Raw genomic sequence first — 21,012 nt, forward strand, 5'->3', positions numbered from 1 at the left:
TATTTCAAATTTTGACTCATCAGTCCAGAGCACCTGCTGCCATTTTTCTGCACCCCAGTTCCTGTGTTTTCGTGCATAGTTGAGTCGCTTGGCCTTGTTTCCACGTCGGAGGTATGGCTTTTTGGCCGCAAGTCTTCCATGAAGGCCACTTCTGACCAGACTTCTCCGGACAGTAGATGGGTGTACCAGGGTCCCACTGTTTTCTGCCAATTCTGAGCTGATGGCACTGCTGGACATCTTCCGATTGCGAAGGGAACTAAGCATGATGTGTCTTTCATCTGCTGCAGTAAGTTTCCTTGGCTGACCACTGCGTCTATGGTCCTCAACGTTGCCCGTTTCTTTGTGCTTCTTCAAAAGAGCTTGGACAGCACATCTGGAAACCCCTGTCTGCCTTGAAATTTCTGCCTGGGAGAGACCTTGCTGATGCAGTATAACTACCTTGTGTCTTGTTGCTGTGCTCAGTCTTGCCATGGTGTATGACTTTTGACAGTAAACTGTCTTCAGCAACCTCACCTTGTTAGCTGAGTTTGGCTGTTCCTCACCCAGTTTTATTCCTCCTACACAGCTGTTTCTGTTTCAGTTAATGATTGTGTTTCAACCTACAGACGTGCTCAAATTTGTTGGTACCCTTACAGCTCATTGGAATAATGCTTCATTCCTCCTGAAAAGTGATGAAATTAAAAGCTATTTTATCATGTATACTTGCATGCCTTTGGTATGTCATAGAATAAAGCAAAGAAGCTGTGAAAAGAGATGAATTATTGCTTATTCTACAAAGATATTCTAAAATGGCCTGGACACATTTGTTGGTACCCCTTAGAAAAGATAATAAATAATTGGATTATAGTGATATTTCAAACTAATTAGTTTCTTTAATTTAGTATCACACGTCTCCAATCTTGTAATCAGTCATTCAGCCTATTTAAATGGAGAAAAGTAGTCACTGTGCTGTTCGGTATCATTGTGTGCACCACACTGAACATGGACCAGAGAAAGCAAAGGAGAGAGTTGTCTGAGGAGATCAGAAAGAAAATAATAGACAAGCATGGTAAAGGTAAAGGCTACAAGACCATCTCCAAGCAGCTTGATGTTCCTGTGACAACAGTTGCAAATATTATTAAGAAGTTTAAGGTCCATGGAACTGTAGCCAACCTCCCTGGGCGCGGCCGCAAGAGGAAAATCGACCCCAGAGTGAACAGAAGGATAGTGCGAATGGTAGAAAAAGAACCAAGGATAACTGACAGAGATACAAGGTGAAGGTACGTCAGTTTCTGATCGCACCATCCGTCGCTTTTTGAGCGAAAGTGGGCTCCATGGAAGAAGACCCAGGAGGACTCCACTTTTGAAAGAAAAACATAAAGCCAGACTGGAATGTGCTAAAATGCATATTGACAAGCCACAATCCTTCTGGGAGAATGTCCTTTGGACAGATGAGTCAAAACTGGAGCTTTTTGGCAAGTCACATCAGCTCTATGTTCACAGATGAAAAAATGAAGCTTTCAAAGAAAAGAACACCATACCTACAGTGAAACATGGAGGAGGCTCAGTTATGTTTTGGGGCTGAATCTGTGCAGGGCACAATGAAATCTCAAGACTATCAATGCATTCTGGAGCAAAACGTATTGCAAGTTTTCTTCAAGGACAACCTTGTACTTGGCTTGATTCATGCGTCCTTCACAAAGACAAATCTGCCCGATTCCAGCCTTGCTGAAGCACCCCCAGATGAGTCCAATTTTCAGCTTTGCCCAACACCTGGTCGTCTAATGGTTAGACGGAGACCTGGAGAGGCCTACAAGCCACAGTGTCTCGCACGCACTGTGAAATGTGGTGGAGGATCGGTGATGATCTGGGGGTGCTTCAGCAAGGATGGAATCGGGCAGCTTTGGCAAGAATCAAGCCAAGTACAAGGTTGTCCTGGAAGAAAACTTGCTTCCTTCTGCTCTGACAATGTTCCCCAACTCTGAGGATTGGTTTTTCCAGCAGGACAATGCTCCATGCCACACAGCCAGGTCAATCAAGGTGTGGATGGAGGACCACCAGATCAAGACCCTGTCATGGCCAGCCCAATCTCCAGACCTGAACCCCATTGAAAACCTCTGGAATGTGATCAAGAGGAAGATGGATGGTCACAAGCCATCAAACAAAGCCGAGCTGCTTGAATTTTTGCGCCAGGAGTGGCATAAAGTCACCCAACATCAATGTGAGAGACTGGTGGAGAGCATGCCAAGACGCATGAAAGCTGTGCTTGAAAATCAGGGTTATTCCACCAAATATTGATTTCTGAACTCTTCCTAAGTTAAAACATTAGTATTGTGTTGTTTAAAAATGAATATGAACTTATTTTCTTTGTATTATTCGAGGTCTGACAACACTGCATCTTTTTTGTTATTTTGACCAGTTGTCATTTTCTGCAAATAAATGCTCTAAATGACAATATTTTTATTTGGAATTTGGGAGAAATGTTGTCAGTAGTTTATAGAATAAAACAAAAATGTTCATTTTACCCAAACACATACCTATAAATAGTAAAACCAGAGAAACTGATCATTTTGCAGTGGTCTCTTAATTTTTTCCAGAGCTATATATATATATATATATATATATATATATATATATATATATATATATATATATATATATATAATCGACTAAATAAATAAATCAATCAATAATAAATAATCCGTAAAGAAAATTCAAATTTTCTTTAAAAAAAAAAAAAAAAAAAAAAAAAATGAGAACCCTCGTCACTTGAACTAAAGACAGTCAAACTGAAGTAGAACACTGGAGCATAAATGACAGTTGGAAAAAGACAAAAACTAGAAGAAAAACTATTTGACAAATAAAATCCATTCACAAGGAAGAGCAACATACCTGCAATAATGTACACCAAAAAATAATGTCAACGTCCTTTATTGACAGCCTCTTATCATTCTAACGATGAAAGAAGAAAAAGGATCAAATTAATCTTTCCTTTCCGCGGAAATCTCCAAGCAAGACGGTAATGTAATAAATAATCTGTATTGTAAAATAAATGAAGTTATTTAAATGGAGTGACCGTATTATAATAATGAAGAAAATGGCGGCGTTTCTAAAGTAATACTAATAATTAAAATGAATACTGGGAATAATAACTTTTAAATTGATTTTATAATGCTGCTTTTACAGTTGCTTTCCTGTCTCAGCCGTAAGCATCATTATAGCGCGAGCATCTTGCATCTTCCGATTTTTAAGCATTGCATACACTTAAACCGGGCTTACACTGCACTATTTTTGCAATCGGGAGACGCAGCGCCACTCACACTTACCGACTGAGCTACGATTTCTCACTGTAGATCGGGGATTGCAAGCTACACACACTACACGAGATATCTTGTCACAGACTGCGCCTATTTTCATTACAGAATCATAGACATCACTCGGGAGAATCATGGACTCAAGCGAGGAGGCGATCGCTGTTGTCTATGCATTGTTTTGCACAGGAAAAAAGAAGAAAACACAGAGAAGATCCATTTGGACGCTCAAATACATTTGTGATTTCAACATGAGCATACTGTGTTTTACAGTTGTTTTTGTTTTACGTTTTAGCACCTGATTATATCTTATAGGCATAGTCCTCTCGTGTTGTGGTCAGACCGCAAACACACACACAGCAGGACCGTGGATATTGCTAATTTCATACTCTGCAAATTCCAGCATGAGAAATTATACTTCAGGGCCATAGACTACATAAATGTTCAATATTGCTATAAAAAAAAAACCGTTTATAACAGTTATAACATTATAGCAATGACAATATTTATTTCCTTGACGTCTGTGCTCTGAACCAACCTGAGTCGAGGTGCATCCAAAATAATAAAATCGAATCTGTTCAAAAAGCGCAACACTCGCTTGTAGTACAAAATATATTAGATTAAAAGATTGTCGTGGGAGATTGGCCGTCAAGCGATCTTCATCAGAATACCAAATTCTGATGAATAATTTGAAGACTTTTAAACTAATAAATATTTGTACTACGAGCGAATGTTGCGCTTTTGAACAAACCAGAATACAACTTTAATAGTAGGCTACTACAAGGTTTAAATATGCAACAACGTAATCTACATTCTACATTCGTAATCTACATTCTCTCTATTTCTCACACACACACAGACGCGCACCCCTCGTATTTTGATTAAATTAGCAATACAAGCATACAGTAGGGGGTTGAAAGGGATATCAAATACGAGCGACTAGAAATTGATTGCCATGAGAGTAGGTACCTGAAGTTCCAAAGCAATTTCCCTCTATCTTTGTTCCTTCAGTGAGCGATCATGATAGGAAATGTCACTGATGTCAAAGAGACACGGGTGTTCCTGCAACATCTCCACCATCCTTTCCTCAATTTCGAGGCTCCACACCTTGTGGGGCACAGACTTTCTCTTCGTCGCCATTGTTGCTAGCTTGTCCTATTGGCTGCTAGCAGCATTCGTCAAGAAATCGGCCCGTAGCCCCTCACACATTTCACAAATTGCTTTGTCGCGGACTAAAGTTTTCTGAAATGTTAGAAATTTGTCGGGATGTTTAAGAGCGTGGGGAGATCGCAGAAGCCATTAACGGGGCATCGTAGACCCTCTCGCACTTATCGACCATTTTGTCCCAGACAACCTCATTTTGTCCCAGAAATTAGTCGCTCCTCAGCTCGTCGGCGATCAGCAAAAACCGTGCAGTGTAAGGCTGGCTTTACAGTATTTTGAGCGCTTAATCGCATCTCATTTCACCGTTAGAGACGTAATCCCTAACGACAGGTCATCGTACACTGACCGTTACAAGCACACATGAATGAGGCATGTGCCTCCTGAAGGACACTGGGGTTTGGTCAAATGAGTTTTTGGTTCTAAGAGCATTTTACAGCATAGGGAATCAACCACCTATCCCCCTGGGTATCCTGTTATTGCCCCTTAAAATGTGTGGTTTCCCCAGTGCGGTAAAACTATTAAAAAATTTCCAGCTGTGGCAGTCTACAGGGTAGGCTACCTGTTTTTGATTCATATGTCTCCCTCTAATATATGCATATCCCTGATGTCACACTTTAGAGTTTTAGAGAGTATCCGGAGAAGCTTGATGAAACTTGCTAAGAACATTCTAGTCAAAATGGCATTACATTCTATATATGACTACATTCATTTCAAATATTTGGACATTAATTTCAAATGCCCGTATATCAATTCATTAAATTATGCTATTTCAGATATTTAGTAAAACTTAAAAGAGTACAATTCTTCGACAAACGTTTCGACTAGAACTCATTATTGAATTTATAAAACGTTTGCCAAACCATTTTAAGATCATTCTTTTAGAGAATTACTTAACATAATGTATATTATGTTGTAAATAGTTTAACATAGTTTAATATTACTTAGTCAAATACGTATTTGGAAATGTTGAATACATTCCCTTTTAGCACCACAATAATGTTTGTATAAGTGACATGTCAACACGTTTTCTTAAAATGTTAAAACGTCACTATTGTTTTATCCCTATTTAAAATGTACAGAAGTACAATAGCCCAAAGCTTTCCAGAATGTTTGGAATTAATAATCACAATTCACTCAGTAGATTTTGCAGACGTTCGCAGTCTTGGGCATTTAAAAACAATCCACTACAACTCCCCTAATTCTGTAGGGCTGGTCCCGGGCATTGCGTTGTGGGACTTGAAGTTCAAGTCCGCCAGCTGAGCTGTATATTCAGGGTTCGGTGCCCAGAAACGAACAGCATTACCCATACTGTTGCATGTCAGCTTGCTATGCCCCGCCTCGTTTAATGGAAGAATATGAGCAGCAAAAAGGGAAGGCTGGGGGATATATTTATTTTGAATATCTGAAATATTCAGTTATGTACATTCATTTTAATATGCATATATATTTATGATTGCAGTTAAACGCAACGTTTAGGCCTAGAGGGCCAATTTCATGCATTTTATTTGTGCATGCGAAATACCGACCCCCTCCCCAGTGTTTGCCAGATCAGGGGAACTTGCAGGCCCTAGCTAATCACCGGACTGGAGTATTTCTAGTGATCGGGGGAAAGGAGCTACTGCAACTAGGGAATGGGGGGTAATTGTTCTAGACTGAACGCTAGCCAAGGTTTGGGTTGAAGAAGTTTGCAAGTGTTTAAGTAGGCTGCAAGAACAGCGGTTTATTCGATGTGTTAGAAACTCATTTGTTGTGCCCAAGCATTAAGGTTGACAGAACTGGATCAAAGGTAAGACTGAAACTTTTGCGGTATTTATATAAAGCTCAGTTTCACAAACAGCATGCATTAGTCCCGCTGTGTTACTCATATGATACTGGCACTTAACTGCAGTTGTCATATATTTGCAAAATATGAGTGGATATATGGGGAGACCCAGTATGACAAAAGCATTTGAAATATAATAATAATAATTATAAAAACATACTTGCTGAAAAACAGTATATTTGAATATGGTGAAGTATAGTTATGCCATTAGCATACAACAAACTTATGACACTGACCTGTATGTTGTTACAGGTGGGATTTCAATTGATTAAAGTAGTAACATTTATCCTGGGCGAGGTCAAAGTGTTGTATTGTATTTCAGAAATTGCCAGCAGCTTTTTTGATGTGATAAGGTGTTTGATTGTGGATAGATTTGTTTAAATTGGAAGTACTGGTACTACTTGCCAAGATTGATCTCAACACATTTGTACTGATAGAGTAACACACTAAAAGAAACAGGTGTGTTGCTTTGACATGTGTGACAGGTTTTACACTGACCCTGTTCCATTCCATTGGGACTGAAACCTGTCCCGTTCCATTTGCATCAGAGACCAGTTTGAAATGGGACTCCTTCAGGCCCAGTTAAGATTGTGGGCTTGCAAAACTGAAAAAATACATTTGTCCCACAATTGAATGGTACTGTACATTGGTTCAGTTTAGTCTCATGTGCAGTCTAATTTCCAGGTACTAGATTAACAATAGATGTGCTGAGCTGTTTGAACACAAGCCTCCACTCATGGAACCCTGTTTGACTGCATGCCTTCCAGCCAGCATTGCTCTGCAGTGACATGCATCAGTAGGAGGGCTTAATGACATATTCACATTTTAGTGCTATAAATAAAGAGATGATACTGTAAAAAGAGACAGTATCTTCTCATGCTTTTTGGAATTTTTTTTTTTTTTTTACATTCTCACACTTTTCAAAGTCATAAATGAGTATGTGTTTAAGTCATAACTTTAATTTGTTTTTTCTTTCCTACAAGGGATGACTCAGAAATGTTGGCGTCTGGTTATATTTTTGTAGATTGCCAAGCAATTTATAGTAAAAAAAAAAAAAAAAAAAAAGCAGCTAAGCATACAGTTGTTTTAAATGGGTTCACATTTCCCCTAAATCTGAAGTGCTTGGGGTCACTCGTAACTCTCTGTGTCAAACTTGGATAATAAAGTGTAGTTCTGAAGAGGATGCTTGCCACATTAGAGAAAAGATAAATATCCTCAGGCAAGTGGATTTGTATTACTGCATTCACAGACCTTTAATAAATAAATAGATATGATGCTATTATTAAATTATTCATAAATAGCAACTTTTTCCCCCTACAAAATCTTCATAACCAAAATCTTCATTTACTGTAGTTTAGTTGAAATCTTTCTTCTTTTTTTCACTAACTACACTTGCTTAAAAACCAAATGATCTGGCACCATGATGAACTAGCGTTTGGATTTACCACAAATCTAAATTTGCAATTGGTTTACTGTGAGATTGTCATGACGGGAGTTTTTGCTTGAGCAAGCCATATGATCCAAGAGCAGCTAACAAAATGTAGTTACCTAATATAACTTTGCCATGCGTTATTTAACTTTACAAAGTCTAATTTTTTCCAATTCACTTAATTACAAACAAATCCCCAAATATTACATCTGAGGCAATTACAAACCAAAAAATAAATGAAGAACTCATAAAAAGCTGCACTTGACATACAAGAGACAAGGTTTTGTGCCCAAAATCGAGGGCAGCGCAGTATTTAAATGTTTATATGCATCTTTATTTGTTTACATATGGGTTATTCCAGCTCAAGTGGACTAAATTCTGGCAATTCCTTCATGTAATAAAGAAAGTCTGCATGCAAAAAAATAGCTTTCTACTGTAACTGGTGAAAATACAGAAAGATAATTTCGATGACCTTTCAACTTCCCTTGGTGCACTTAAGCTTGATTATGGGTAGGCTTCTGATTTTCGGTGCTTTACCCCAACTTTTCTGCGTTCCTTTAAAATTCAATTAATACCTGTTGGCCTTTCTTTTTTCTCAATCAAAACTGAGAAACACGTTAATAGTAAAATGTATTTAATTTACAGGCTTTTAAATCAGCCTGTAAAGTTTTACTTTATTTAAAAGCAGAAGCTACTCAATTTTATGTAAATACAGTCACGCAAATGGATTGTAATAAAGTGTGTCCAGCATAAAATGCTTTATTTTTCTTTGTAGTTTTAATAAAGATTAGTCGCTTATTAAAAGTCTCGTTTGTACGTGCTGCTTGTAAATGAAAAATAAAAGCTTGGCCGATTTAAAAGCCAATTTAGTTGTTTCACAGAAAAAATAAGTTAATTAAATCAACCTTACTATTAACACAGTTCTCAGTTGTGATTGAGATACACAAATGGCTTAACAGGTATCAATTGCATTCTTAAAGGAGAGTAGAAAATCCGGAGTCAAGCACTGAAGCCCTGATTATGGGTTATTCCTCATCTCTTAGTTCTCCTATACTGAATAATACAGATTGCATCCTTTTGTCTTTCCTGCAGATATCTACTATGGAGCGTGCTGGCAGCATCCAGTTGGAAATCCCCGACTTCAGCAACTCTGTGCTGTCCCACCTGAACCAGCTGCGCATGCAGGGCCGTCTGTGTGACATTATCGTCAATGTGCAGGGTCAGAGCTTCCGTGCCCACAAGGTGGTGCTGGCAGCCAGCTCGCCATACTTCCGTGACCACATGTCCCTCGGAGAGATGAGCACAGTCTCCATCTCTGTCATCCGCAACCCCTCCGTCTTCGAGCAGCTTCTCTCCTTCTGCTACACGGGCCGGCTGTGCCTCCAGCTGGCTGACATTATCAGCTACCTGACGGCTGCCAGTTTCCTGCAGATGCAGCACATCATTGACAAGTGCACTCAGATCCTGGAGAACATCCACTTCAAGATCAACGTGGCTGAGGTGGAGGCTGAGCTCAACCAGGGCAGCAGGGGTAAGCATCAGGAAAGGACCCCAGAGGGTGGGAGGAGCGACAAGACCCGCTCCCTCAGCCCCCGGCACAGCAGCCCGAGGGGAGGTCGGCGAGCAGGAGGGGTGAGCCCCCCAGAGGAGTCCATGAGCCCCCAGATCATTGAGCACAGCTCCGATGGCAATGGCAAGGAGCCCATCCTGAGGATCAATCGGGCAGGACAGTGGTATGTAGAGACAGGGCTGGAGTCAGACCGGGTGAGCGGGCGCAGCGGGGGCATGGATGACGATGTGCGCGTGGTGGACGGGCTGCGCATTAAGACAGAGAGGATGGAGGAGTGGATGGGTGCTGAGACGCAGGCTTCAGGGGAGGAGGGGAGCAGCGCTGAGGAAGTGCCCGCCATGATGATTGATACCACAGGCCACAGCTCACTGGCGCAGGAGAGCTCAGGGGCCAAGGGATCCCAGCCATCCAGCAGTTTCAGCGAAATTGACCGGTATGGGCAATTGATTTACACATTTTCATTTTTGACCTGTCCATATTACCAAATGCCAATGTCAATTTCTTTTGTTACCTAATTTAAAACCCAAATTAAAACCCAAGGCCCATCATAGGTTCCACCACCTTACAGCATAAGGTAAAAACACAATTACAATGGCAATGAATTACAAATGCCACCTAGCCCCTTAGGAAAGCAACATTTTCCTAGTATTAGAACATACAGTACATTGGTGTCCCATTCTGCTTCAAGAGCTGGTTTAAGTTAAATGATCTGTACAGTATATAAACCCCATACTCACACAGCCCCTTGAACAGCTGTTATAAGTAGGGTTTCTCTGTATGTCCATTTTAATATTGAAGCAGGCCTGGTTTAATACTATTCTGGAATAGGGCTCAGGTAAATTGGCAGGATTGGCAGCTCAGGAACATGTCAACCGTTTGTGGTGCATTGTCCTACTTTGTTGACAACTTGTTGTGTTTCGAACCAGAGAGGCCATTTAGCCCATCTGTGCTTGTCCAGTTCCTAGTAGCTGATTCTTCCCAGTGTCAGTGATTCCGCATCGACAACATGACTAGGTAACACAATCCCCTCACTGTGAAGAAGTGCCTCCCACTCTCTGTCCTAAGTCTGTTCCACTTCATTTCCAGCGGTGTCCTCTGGTCCTGGTTAATGGCTGCGCCTACAGTAGGGTTACATTGTGAATTCAGTCTGTTGTTCTTTAAGCCTGCCTCTGCCTGTGTCAGGATCTTGGAGATTGTATGCAGTGTTCTGGAGTGGTAAAGGAGCTGGATAAAGAAGGTGTGTTTCAGTCGGTGTCTATCTCCCCCCTGAGCAGGTTCAGCCCTACAGGCAGTGTTGTGGTGATGGCTGAGCGGCAAAGAGCAAAGAGTGAATCACCTGGCAGGGTGGATGACCAGAGGCAGCTTACCTCACAGGTATACATTTCTTAAGTTCACATTTTGTTTGTTGTCCATTTAGATAATTAAGCAATTAATTAAGTACCTACCCTCAATGGTGTTGCAGATCAGGACACTCTGCTTTTGGCATTGGTTATAGAACAGTTTGTTTCATATCCTGCTGACAGCACTAAGAGACAACTCTGTATTTTATACTTGTTAGTTTTATTGTACTACACAGTATGTCCGAATCACAATCTGTTGCCTTCACCTGAACAAACATCACGGTATTTCTGTAATTTAGTGAATTTTCTTAATTAGGGAGAAGAGCAAACAGTTTTTGACATGGGTGGCTACGAGGAGTATTTGCGTGAGCAAGTGGGTGACCGCTGGTTCCGTTACAACCCGCGTCTCACCTGCATTTACTGCTGCAAGTCCTTCAACCAGAAAGGCAGCCTGGACCGGCACATGCGCCTGCACATGGGCATCACGCCCTTCGTGTGCCGCATCTGTGGAAAGAAGTACACTCGCAAGGACCAGCTGGAGTACCACATCCGCAAACACACAGGCAACAAGCCGTTCCACTGCCACGTCTGCGGAAAGAGCTTCCCTTTCCAGGCAATCCTCAACCAGCACTTCCGCAAGAACCACCCGGGGTGCGCCCCTCAGGAAGTATCGCACAGCGCCTCCCCTGAGACCACAGTCACCTCGCGGGGGCAGAATGAGGACGAGTCTCCTTCGCAGGAAGAAAGTGGGGGCACCGCTTTCAATGAAACCGTGCAGCCTTCCGTCTCCACCACAGGCCCGGACTGAACCAGGACCCGGTTGCGCCATCAAGTGGTTTCCATTTCATTGGGTTGTGTTTTTTCTATTGAAAGGAAAACTGTTTTTTTTGTAAGGCAGGCTGGTTTTGTATTCCCCTTTGTCCTCTAAAATGTACTGCTTGTTCTGGGGTACATTTCTCAGCTCATAATTCAGCGATGTTTTGTTTGTAGTTATACAGATTCAAACCCACCTCTCCCCAAAGGAATTGCACATGAAATCAAATGCTAGAAGCTTCTTTCATTCTTCTCATTCAGTCGACCTCAGCTGTTAAGCTAAGACCACTTCTCTCCACCCTGATCATCCGTTCTATTCCAGATTGCTCAAATTCAGAGCTGCTAATAACCATTGCCATCCCTCCCCCATGTTTTTACACAATGAAGAAAAAAGCTGCTACCTACTCCAAATTCTCTTTATCAAATTGCCTGATTTGGAATTGTGAAAAGTACAGCGGTGTAGCTGTAGTACATTTATGTACTATTTCTTTTGCTTTGCATGAAACCTACATCATTTAAGAAGTAAAAGCACACCTGAACCAAAAGGATCTATAGAAAGGATCAAATGTTTCAGCCAGTGGGACTTGCGTTAACGTTCATTTGTTTGATTATTCTTGAACCTCAACAGACTTTGTGTTAAATGTTACATGTAGTGTAAATGGGAAGGTTTCTCATCGTGAGTATGTTGTTATGGAGGTTAACAGGCTTCCACGACACTCTCATCTGAAAGGGAGCGGCTTCCTTACAGAACAGTACAACCAGTTGCAATATCAAGAGTAGAAATCCTGGTTTATGATGGAATGTTGTTCATGTGAGAACTACAGGCTGCATCAAAGTTTATAGCAGTGAGGCTGAGTCCAGTACACTCGATGCTCCCTTTAGGTTTAACACTATTTGACAAGTGCTTTGGAGTTTTTGAATTTTAATTAGTCACGTGCTCTGGGTTTTCTTTTAATGGAATCAGGCTGTGCTGTGAATGGGAGCCTTTGTTAAAAGTGTTTATTGAAACTGTATTGTGTTCTGTAGCTTTAAATTCTTAAAACCCCAAAACAGGCACTTAATAAGAAGGCAAAGAGTTCACAAAACATGATGAAATTGTTTTTACTATATATATATATATATATATATATATATATATATATATATATATATATATATATATATATATACACACACACACACTGATGCACAAAAGAAACACAACACTCAGGTCTAATAAATTTATTCAATTATTTTAAACATAGATATCAAACAAAATCACAGAAAATGTCAACACAAATACAGATCAAAGAATCATGCTGAGTTTTCAGTATGAAACGTGACACACTGTCAAAAAGAAAACATTGCAAAGTTAGTATCAGGTATGACCTCCCTGAGCATTAACACAATCCTGGCAACGTTGATGCATAGACCTGATCAGCCTCTGGATCAGTCAGACGTGACGGTCCTGGGCCTTTGTGGTGACCCTCTGCCTTCCAGGATGTGGCCTGTTCATCACAGAGCTGGTTTCCTGGTTTCTCGGGACTAGTCTGATGATTGTTGAAGCAGAACATCTCATTCTCCTGGCAACTTCTCTCACAGACAGACCGCCTTCAATCATGCCAATAGCAACCAGGCGATCTTCATTACTCAAGCGGGGCATGGTCGTATCTTTCGCTGTTCTTGCATTAATTAAAATCATGTCTTTTTGAATTTATACAGATTCTTAATCGACTCATTAATTGGTCAATTTTAACTCAGATCAAATACCAAACACTGAGCACCTGGCGTTTTTATGAAATCACATGACTTGAGTTCAGTATTTTGTTATCCCAAGGAACAGTAACACTATGTATGTTCCCAATGACCTAGTGATGTAAAACTTAGACTGTTACGTTTTCATTGTGCATCAGTGTGTGTCTACACACACACACACACACACACACACACATACATATAAATATATACAGTTGTAGTAAAAAATATACATACCTCAATGGAAATTTGTCAAACAAAGAATTTTAGGAAAAATATTTTTAGCAAAAGTTACAAGAATTATGACTAATTATTTATTTCAGCAATTTTTGGCAAAACTCCAAAAATGCTAATTTAAAAGTATTCATACCTCTTGATGCTATGATAGTATTGTCTACATAAATTTCAATATGATAATGCAGAACCTAATTCTAGAAAAGTCTAGAAAATGTTGGATTGTAGGTGAACATTCTTAGAGAGTATGAAAGGGTTAGGCATAGGATGATTGCTGTCATTACCAATTAGTCAGTATGGGAAAAAGTAAAAAGCTATCGGAAGACATTAGGCAGACAATTATTTATTGTCATAAAGCTGGAGAAGGTTTCTAGAAGATTTCCAAGCATTTGAGTATCCCAATTTCAACTATTGTTTCTATTATCAAGAAGTACAAGACTCATGGTACTATCACAACACTCCCTCAGTCTGGAAGAAAGAAGGTTCTTTTACCAAGAACAAGTAGAAGAATTCTGAGGAAGGTTAATAACAATCCGAGATTGACTGCCAAAGATTTTCAAAGTGAATTGGCTACAAGCGGGACTGGGGTTTCCATTTCAACCATAGGTAGAGTATTGCATGGTGAAGGTCTCAATGATCGCAGGCCAAGGAAAAAGCCACTCTTAGGAAAACGTCACAAGGACAATCGCTTAAAGTTTGCAAAATGGCATTTGAATGTTGTATATGAGTTTCTGGTCAAAGGTTTTTTGGAGTGATGAAACAGAAATTGAGCTATTTGGTCACGCTGGTAGTCGTTATGTTTGGAGAAAGTCTGGTGAGGCATACAAAGAAAAGAACACCATACCTACTGTCAAGCATGGCGGTGGTAATATCCTTCTATGGGGCTGTTTTTTCTCTAATGGCACAGGAAATTTAGTTCCAATATATGGTAAAATGGATTCCATAGCATACCAAAAGATATTGGCCAATCATCTGAAACCCTATGCTACAAAACTTGGTCTAAAGTGCATATGGACGTTCCAACACAACAACGATCAGAATGGTTAAAGAAGAATAAGTCTCGATCTGAATCAGATTGAGAATCTTTGGTATGAGTTTGTGCACAAGAGAAGTCCTCGGAATTTGACTGAACTGGAACGGTTTTGTGTTTAAGAATGATCAAAAGTCACTAAAGAATCATGCCAAAAGCTCACTGACAAATATCCTACTCATTTAAAAGAGGTTATTATTGCTAAAAGTTCCTCAACTAGCTATTAATGTAATTTTCCTTGTCAGGGTATGAATACTTCTGAATTAGCATTTTTGGAGTTTTGCAAAAAAATTGCTGGAATAAATAATTGTAGACATCTATTTCTTGTAACTTTTTCCTCATCCACAAAAGCAAAACTTTTGCTACAAAAGATTTTTCCTATAATTGTTTGTTTTTGAGACATTTTTAGAAATTATAAATTTCCAATAGGGTATGTAAACTTTTGAGTACAGCCTGTGTGTGTGTGTGTGTGTATGTGTGTGTATATATATATATATATATATATATATATATATATATATATATATATATATATATATGTTTACCAAATCAATGATATGGTGCGTTGATATGGTAAACGTACTTTCAAATCACCCTGTATTTAAGCTACATTTTATTTGTACAACAGTTAAGCCAACATAACTAAAACAGATAAGCCTCAGCTTGTGTGCTATTTTTTCATGGACTGTTTTGTTTATTTACATGGTTTTGCGTATAAGAGTGACAATATTTGTGTGTGTGTGTTATCATCAAGCAAACAGCTACTGATATTTATTTTCTCTCTGGTTAAAGCCAAGACTGACCCTGTTAGACACAAGCTACCGTCCAGCTTTGCCAGTAAAGATATTAGGATGTGATGATGCTGCCCGGCCTTTCTCGAAAACATTTAAGGCTAATACATTAGGACCCCCTCTACTGTATGTTTACTGGAGATGTCTGTATCAAAGCCCAGCAGGTAAAACAGATGGAAAATATTTGGACATGACTGCATCTCTTTCAGTGTAAGAATCAGCAGCAGAACTGTCCATATTCTAATGAACATTTCAACTGCATTATTTCTTTACACCGCTTGTAAAAGTTTCCATAGTAAAAACATAGCAAAGTGTAATAAAGCTTAGTGAAAGCATGGTAAAACAGAGGTTAGAACATAAGAAAACATTCAGTCAGGAGGGGGCCATCGGCCAGTTCCTAGTAGTTGACTGATCTCAATACCTTGCCAAGTTGGGTGTTAAAAGGTCCGAAGGATTCTGCCTCGACAGCATGACTAGGCAGGCCATTCCATACCTTCAGCACTCTATGTGAAGAGGTGGTGCCTTCAGCCTTCCTAGCTCATTCTATTGTAAAGCCCAGGAAGGTATGGTAAAGCATATTATAAAATGACAGCCAGAGATGCTGCTTTCTGATTGGTGAATTGGTGGGCTGGAGCCTCAGCACAAAATATGAATCCGCTAAAGAGTAAACAAAAACAAAAAGGAGATGGGGAAATTTAAGAAAACCCCTCCCGTTACAATAAAACATGTACTACACCTGACGAGTTTTCAATTAAAACAACCGAGACAGGAAAAAGATACACAACACTAACATTTAACAAAAAAAACTCAAATCATAACTCCCACACTGAAACAAAGACATGATGTTTGAGGGCTTTAATAATCCACTATGACTTGTACTTTCACTACAAAAATACTTATGGAAAATGCCTGAGAATGCACCTGATTTTTAATGACAGCCTCAACACCTCTGACAACAGCACCTTCTCACTGGAGCCAATGGGTATAAATGACCTTGGTTCAATAATGTTGAAGCTGGGTGAAGTGGCAGGACTATCAAACAGATGTACAAATCATTCAGTAAGATCTGACGTTACTGCTGTTCATATTCTCACCAAAGCTGGACTTGAAACACAGTAAATAATGTCCAGAATGGGTTATCTATCAGAAGCAACTGGCAAACAAGCCATGAAGAAAGAAATACTTGGTCCCATATGCTTACTGGCAGTGTGGCAGCAAACCAACCAAACTCAAATTGTCCTTCATGTCCACACTGGAAATTACTCCCTCTGCATAAACATCAACTGTGCTTAATAATCAATCCAGTATTCTCCAGTAACATTTAATTATATTAAAAATACACATAGGATCAATAGTTATTACTATTTGTAAATTGATAAATGTAGTACCTCCCTCACACACCGCACCGCTCATCTGAACATAGTTTTTTAAAACAGCGAAAGGACACACAAAAGAAAATCTTTTAAAAAAAGAGTGACCAATTATTATTTAAATTTATTTATATTTATTTTTTATTTGGAATGTCCAGTTATGTTTTTTCTCCTCAGTGCAGTGAGTCCCCACACAGCACAGACGTTCTGAGGGCGTGTGTGTGTCCTCCGATCTCACAAGCCTAAAGCCAGAATCGCTTTTACACTGAGCAATCCAGAGCAGAGGTGGGCAGGCTACCGATCCTGGAGAACAGAGATCAGCCCTGTCTCTTATCCACTCTGAATGTGCTCTGTGTTTGGGCAGTAGGGTTCGCTGTTGCGTGATGAGGAGAAGGAATCCCTGCCAGTTTGGGGTCCCCAGAAAAGTTTGGCCTCTGCACAGCCCGGACACAAACTGGCGTCATCCAAAATGTGTGACGCATCCTGCTCTCCCAGCAGCAGCACTTTAACTGGATGAGCCACTCGGGGACAAGAAAATCATTTTTAAGAGTGTGTCTAATTAGAATAATTAATAAGCAACAGTGATACATTCTGTTTTATAATCAAATGATGGTACTCCAGGATGTTGTGATATGCTGAAATATAACACACTGTCGTACCATAATTCTTAATTAAAACACATGGCAAACCATAGTAAATTTTAGTAAATGCATGGGAAACTACACATTTACTGTTCAAGTGTACTGTGGTAAACTTTTATAAGGCACAGTACATTCTAAAATTAGATTACAGTGCTAAATACAAGCTAATAAGGGCTTGTATTGTGCAGTGCTATCTCTTTTTCTTTCTGCATTACTGGCTCACGTCTATAAGGACACCATAATGTATGCTGTGGTGACTTTTTGCATTAGTTCTGGCCTCTGGGCTGTGGGTTATGTTATAAAGCCTATATATTCAACCTTCTTATCTAAAATTGATGCCAATTTACATGGACATTTCCTACCAAGACCAATTCTTGATTGACTATTAAATGCTTTACCTTGAGACGCTGTTATTTGTTAAATCTATTAAAAGTTACTCCAAATACTGTGAATTTAAGGATTTGGATGAATATGTACAGGCGAGCCAACACAGCGGTCAGTATAATCATTTTCATGGGATAGGCCATAAGAGTGTAGCTCATGCTGGCCTATTTTTCCATGGTGCTGCTGACACCTGTATCCTGGTGGAGCTTGTCAACCAGTGAGGCCACAGAAACTGACAGAGCCACATGGCAAACTGATCCATCCACTGCCTCTTTGGTTTTAAAGTTTGACAATATCAATATTAAAGTGATTGTACTTAAAGTGAATTCCATAGATTTTCCAGGCAATGTACATCCTTTGAGTATATATGTCACAAATGTATAGTTTGAAAGGTGTTCTAAGGAACATGTATTTTCATTTAAAACATATCTGCAACCACATTTGGTTAAAGAAATCTCTGTTGCAGGCCTTGCTTTCTAAGTGTCCTGCACTTTCATGGTAATTTCTCCTGCAAACTGAAATTGTCCTCATGCCTTTAGGGACGTCTTTCCAGTTTGTAACCAACCAGCTTCTTCCCCTAATGACTGACATGCTTTACAGCCAGTAAGGTGCTTGACCCTGAAGACACTTCTGAGATGGAATGACCCGGGAAGTGTCAGTGTTACAGACTATCTGGAAAGGAAGCCAAGCAAACTAAGAACTTTTTTTTTTTTTACCTAATGTAGTAGCAGATGTTTTAAAATGAAATGCTCGCAATACAATGTTCCTTGCACATTTGAGACTGACATAATCAATAGAATTGCATGATGGGTAAGATTTCTGAACATCATTTTTTTTTTAGCAACAACCACTTTAAGATTCCACGTGCTTTTAAATGTTGGCTTTGCTTTTTGGGTAGTATGCATTAATGATTTGATTAATAAGGATTATGGGTGTCAGTTAAAAAATAACCTGTTGTTCCAACCATATCTCCTTAACAATTTTTTTCTTAGTTATGAACACCTTGGCCATGTGAACTTTTTGTTTCCTAATTCTGGAGAGCCGTTTATCACTAATAGAAAGTCTATCCCAATACTCAAGAAGCCACTGACCCTTTGAAATAACTTTTAAATATATTTTACATTGGTTTTAATGCAGTGGATGAATCCCTCCATTCAAATGATCTCCCTGTTGCTTTGGGGGAACATACACTTTAAGTGTGACTGCAAGGGGTTTTATTTGAACTTGACTAAAGGCTGTTTGAAATAGTGTCTGTCATATATTTACAATTTTTAACCAATGACGTTGTGATACTCACAAGTGTCGCTCTACATACCTGTAATCGCGCCCTCTTTCTCTGCCAGACTGTGGATTTGTGAGTTTAGAAGTGCATGGGTTAAAAAGCTTTAATTCTACTGCTTAAAACATTAGGATTTTGTAAGTAATGGTTCAGTTGTCATGTTTGGTGCAATCAGACAGTATTGTTAACCTCATATAAAAAGGGCTGTCTGTCTTAGAGGTACAAAATTCAAATCATGCATGTGTTTATACAACAGTGTGACCCTGTCCTCCTTGCATATGTAGATTCATTTAACCCACTACAGAGTGTGTGTGGGATGAACCCTGTTACTTAACACTAATTGTTCAAAATGAATACATATCTAACTTTTATGGGGGGGTGTGGAGGATTCGAATGTTGTTTTTTTTCCAAATACTGATTTGTCTGTGTAGCCTGAAAGCTGTAGCCTCACTGGTGCTAAGAAACATTAAAATAATGTATTTTTTATTTTTATGTTACTCAAGTGATTTTTTTTCTTTTTATTTAAACACTAAATAAAAAAGAAAAGGATACCTTCACAACATGTTTGTGCTGTAGTTCTCAATCATGTGGCAAATAATGCTTGACCCTGAAGACACTGCTGAGGTGAAATAACCCAGGAAGTGCAAGTGTAACACATTTCCTGGAAAGGGATGCAAGCAAACTGAAAACTTTTGTTTCACCGAGTGCTTTAATGAAAATACATGTTTGCGATATCTTGTTTCTTTCAGAACTGCACATTTCAGACCTACAGAGATTGGAATTGCATGACAAGTGGTGTTTATGAAAGTATTGTGACAGCTACAACCAAACAACTGAGGAAAACTACGAACATAATTTTAGTAAATGTAGCATTGCTGGGGATGGCAGTTGTTGGGTTTTTAAACCACAGACCCCTTGCTTACTGTATCTATGTCATATAATCTCCTTTACAGAGATTTAATGATAAGTCATCTCTGCTTAATATCTTTTCAGGGAAGATATTTAGAATGTCAAGGGGTTGAATTTGGAGTAAAACTGGCAACATAATTAATTCAGTGCTGTAAAAAACTAGACATTATGAATACTTTTTAGTCGTGAATATGTTTGTCATCTAAAACTTTAACCCTTTCAGTCCTGGCAGGACCTCAAGGCCAGGCCTTATCTTCACATCGTTCTTGAAGTATTGACGGCACTTTAAAGTCCCATTTACCAAAATATACACGTACGTAAAACAGAATTGTGTCCTGTTCTGCTTGTTCTCAATGGAGGAGTTCTTTTTCAAATTATATAACTTAGTTTTGCATTCTTCAGCTTGACAAAAATAATTCAGGACTGAAAGGGTTAAACACAGTGAGGGGATAATAAAAAAGACTAACCCTGAAAGACACCTTCCTGCAACTATGAATATATACATTTATAAAGTGGTTAGACATAAAAAAAGGAATATTTAAGGGAGGCGTTTTGGCTTTTAAACTATAAAAACTACACATTAAACAAATACAGCTGCAGGCAGGAGTGCATTTTTATTCAATTTTTCCGAATTGATTTATTTTACAGAGGGGGTTTAGTTTATTGAGGTAATAGCTGTATTTACCTTGATTGTGATTTAATACGTTTTTTTGGCAGTACTAGTATATGTTTTAAATTCTAGTGAAATTTCATAGAGGAGCATGAAGTTTGTTTTAAAATACTTATGTTTTTGATGGGTTATAGCACAACAAAGCAGTCACTGACGGTCTACTCGGAACAGAGTGGATTTAAAAATTAGCTACACGCTAAGTGAGTGTCCGGTATCAAAGTAAGACAGTCGGTGTAGTGTTATTTTCAGATACGTGTTCAAAAGTGGTATGCAGTGCACTGCGCTTGCTCGCGCATGCCTAAATGCTAAGAAAGCAGGGAAACGCCCATTCAAATCTGGTACATTCTGCTGTTTTCGGACTTTTACATCTTTCTAAATTGAATTTATAATATTTTCTGGTCTTTTACATCGTAATGTATCAGATTTTTCCACCATTAAGAAAATAGGGTCTTGTAATTTTTTTTACTTGTGCAATGTTGCGGTGATTTCTCATTTTGTCTTGAATTGTTTTTTTTTGTTTTGGTTTTTTTTTTTTTTTTTTT

General features: G+C 39.1%; 1 protein-coding gene across 1 annotated transcript; it reads left to right on the forward strand.

Moving 5' to 3' along the window:
- Positions 1-5,675: 5,675 nt before the first annotated feature.
- Positions 5,676-20,993, forward strand: LOC117405675 (zinc finger and BTB domain-containing protein 37-like). Its single transcript, XM_034008919.3, has 4 exons — positions 5,676-6,240; positions 8,798-9,708; positions 10,550-10,649; positions 10,932-20,993. The coding sequence occupies exons 2-4, from the start codon at positions 8,807-8,809 to the stop codon at positions 11,421-11,423; spliced, it is 1,494 nt and encodes a 497-aa protein (XP_033864810.1). The 5' UTR covers positions 5,676-6,240; positions 8,798-8,806; the 3' UTR covers positions 11,424-20,993.
- Positions 20,994-21,012: the final 19 nt, after the last annotated feature.

The sequence above is a fragment of the Acipenser ruthenus genome, chromosome 10 (genome assembly GCF_902713425.1).
Source record: "Acipenser ruthenus chromosome 10, fAciRut3.2 maternal haplotype, whole genome shotgun sequence".
NCBI lineage: Eukaryota > Metazoa > Chordata > Actinopteri > Acipenseriformes > Acipenseridae > Acipenser > Acipenser ruthenus.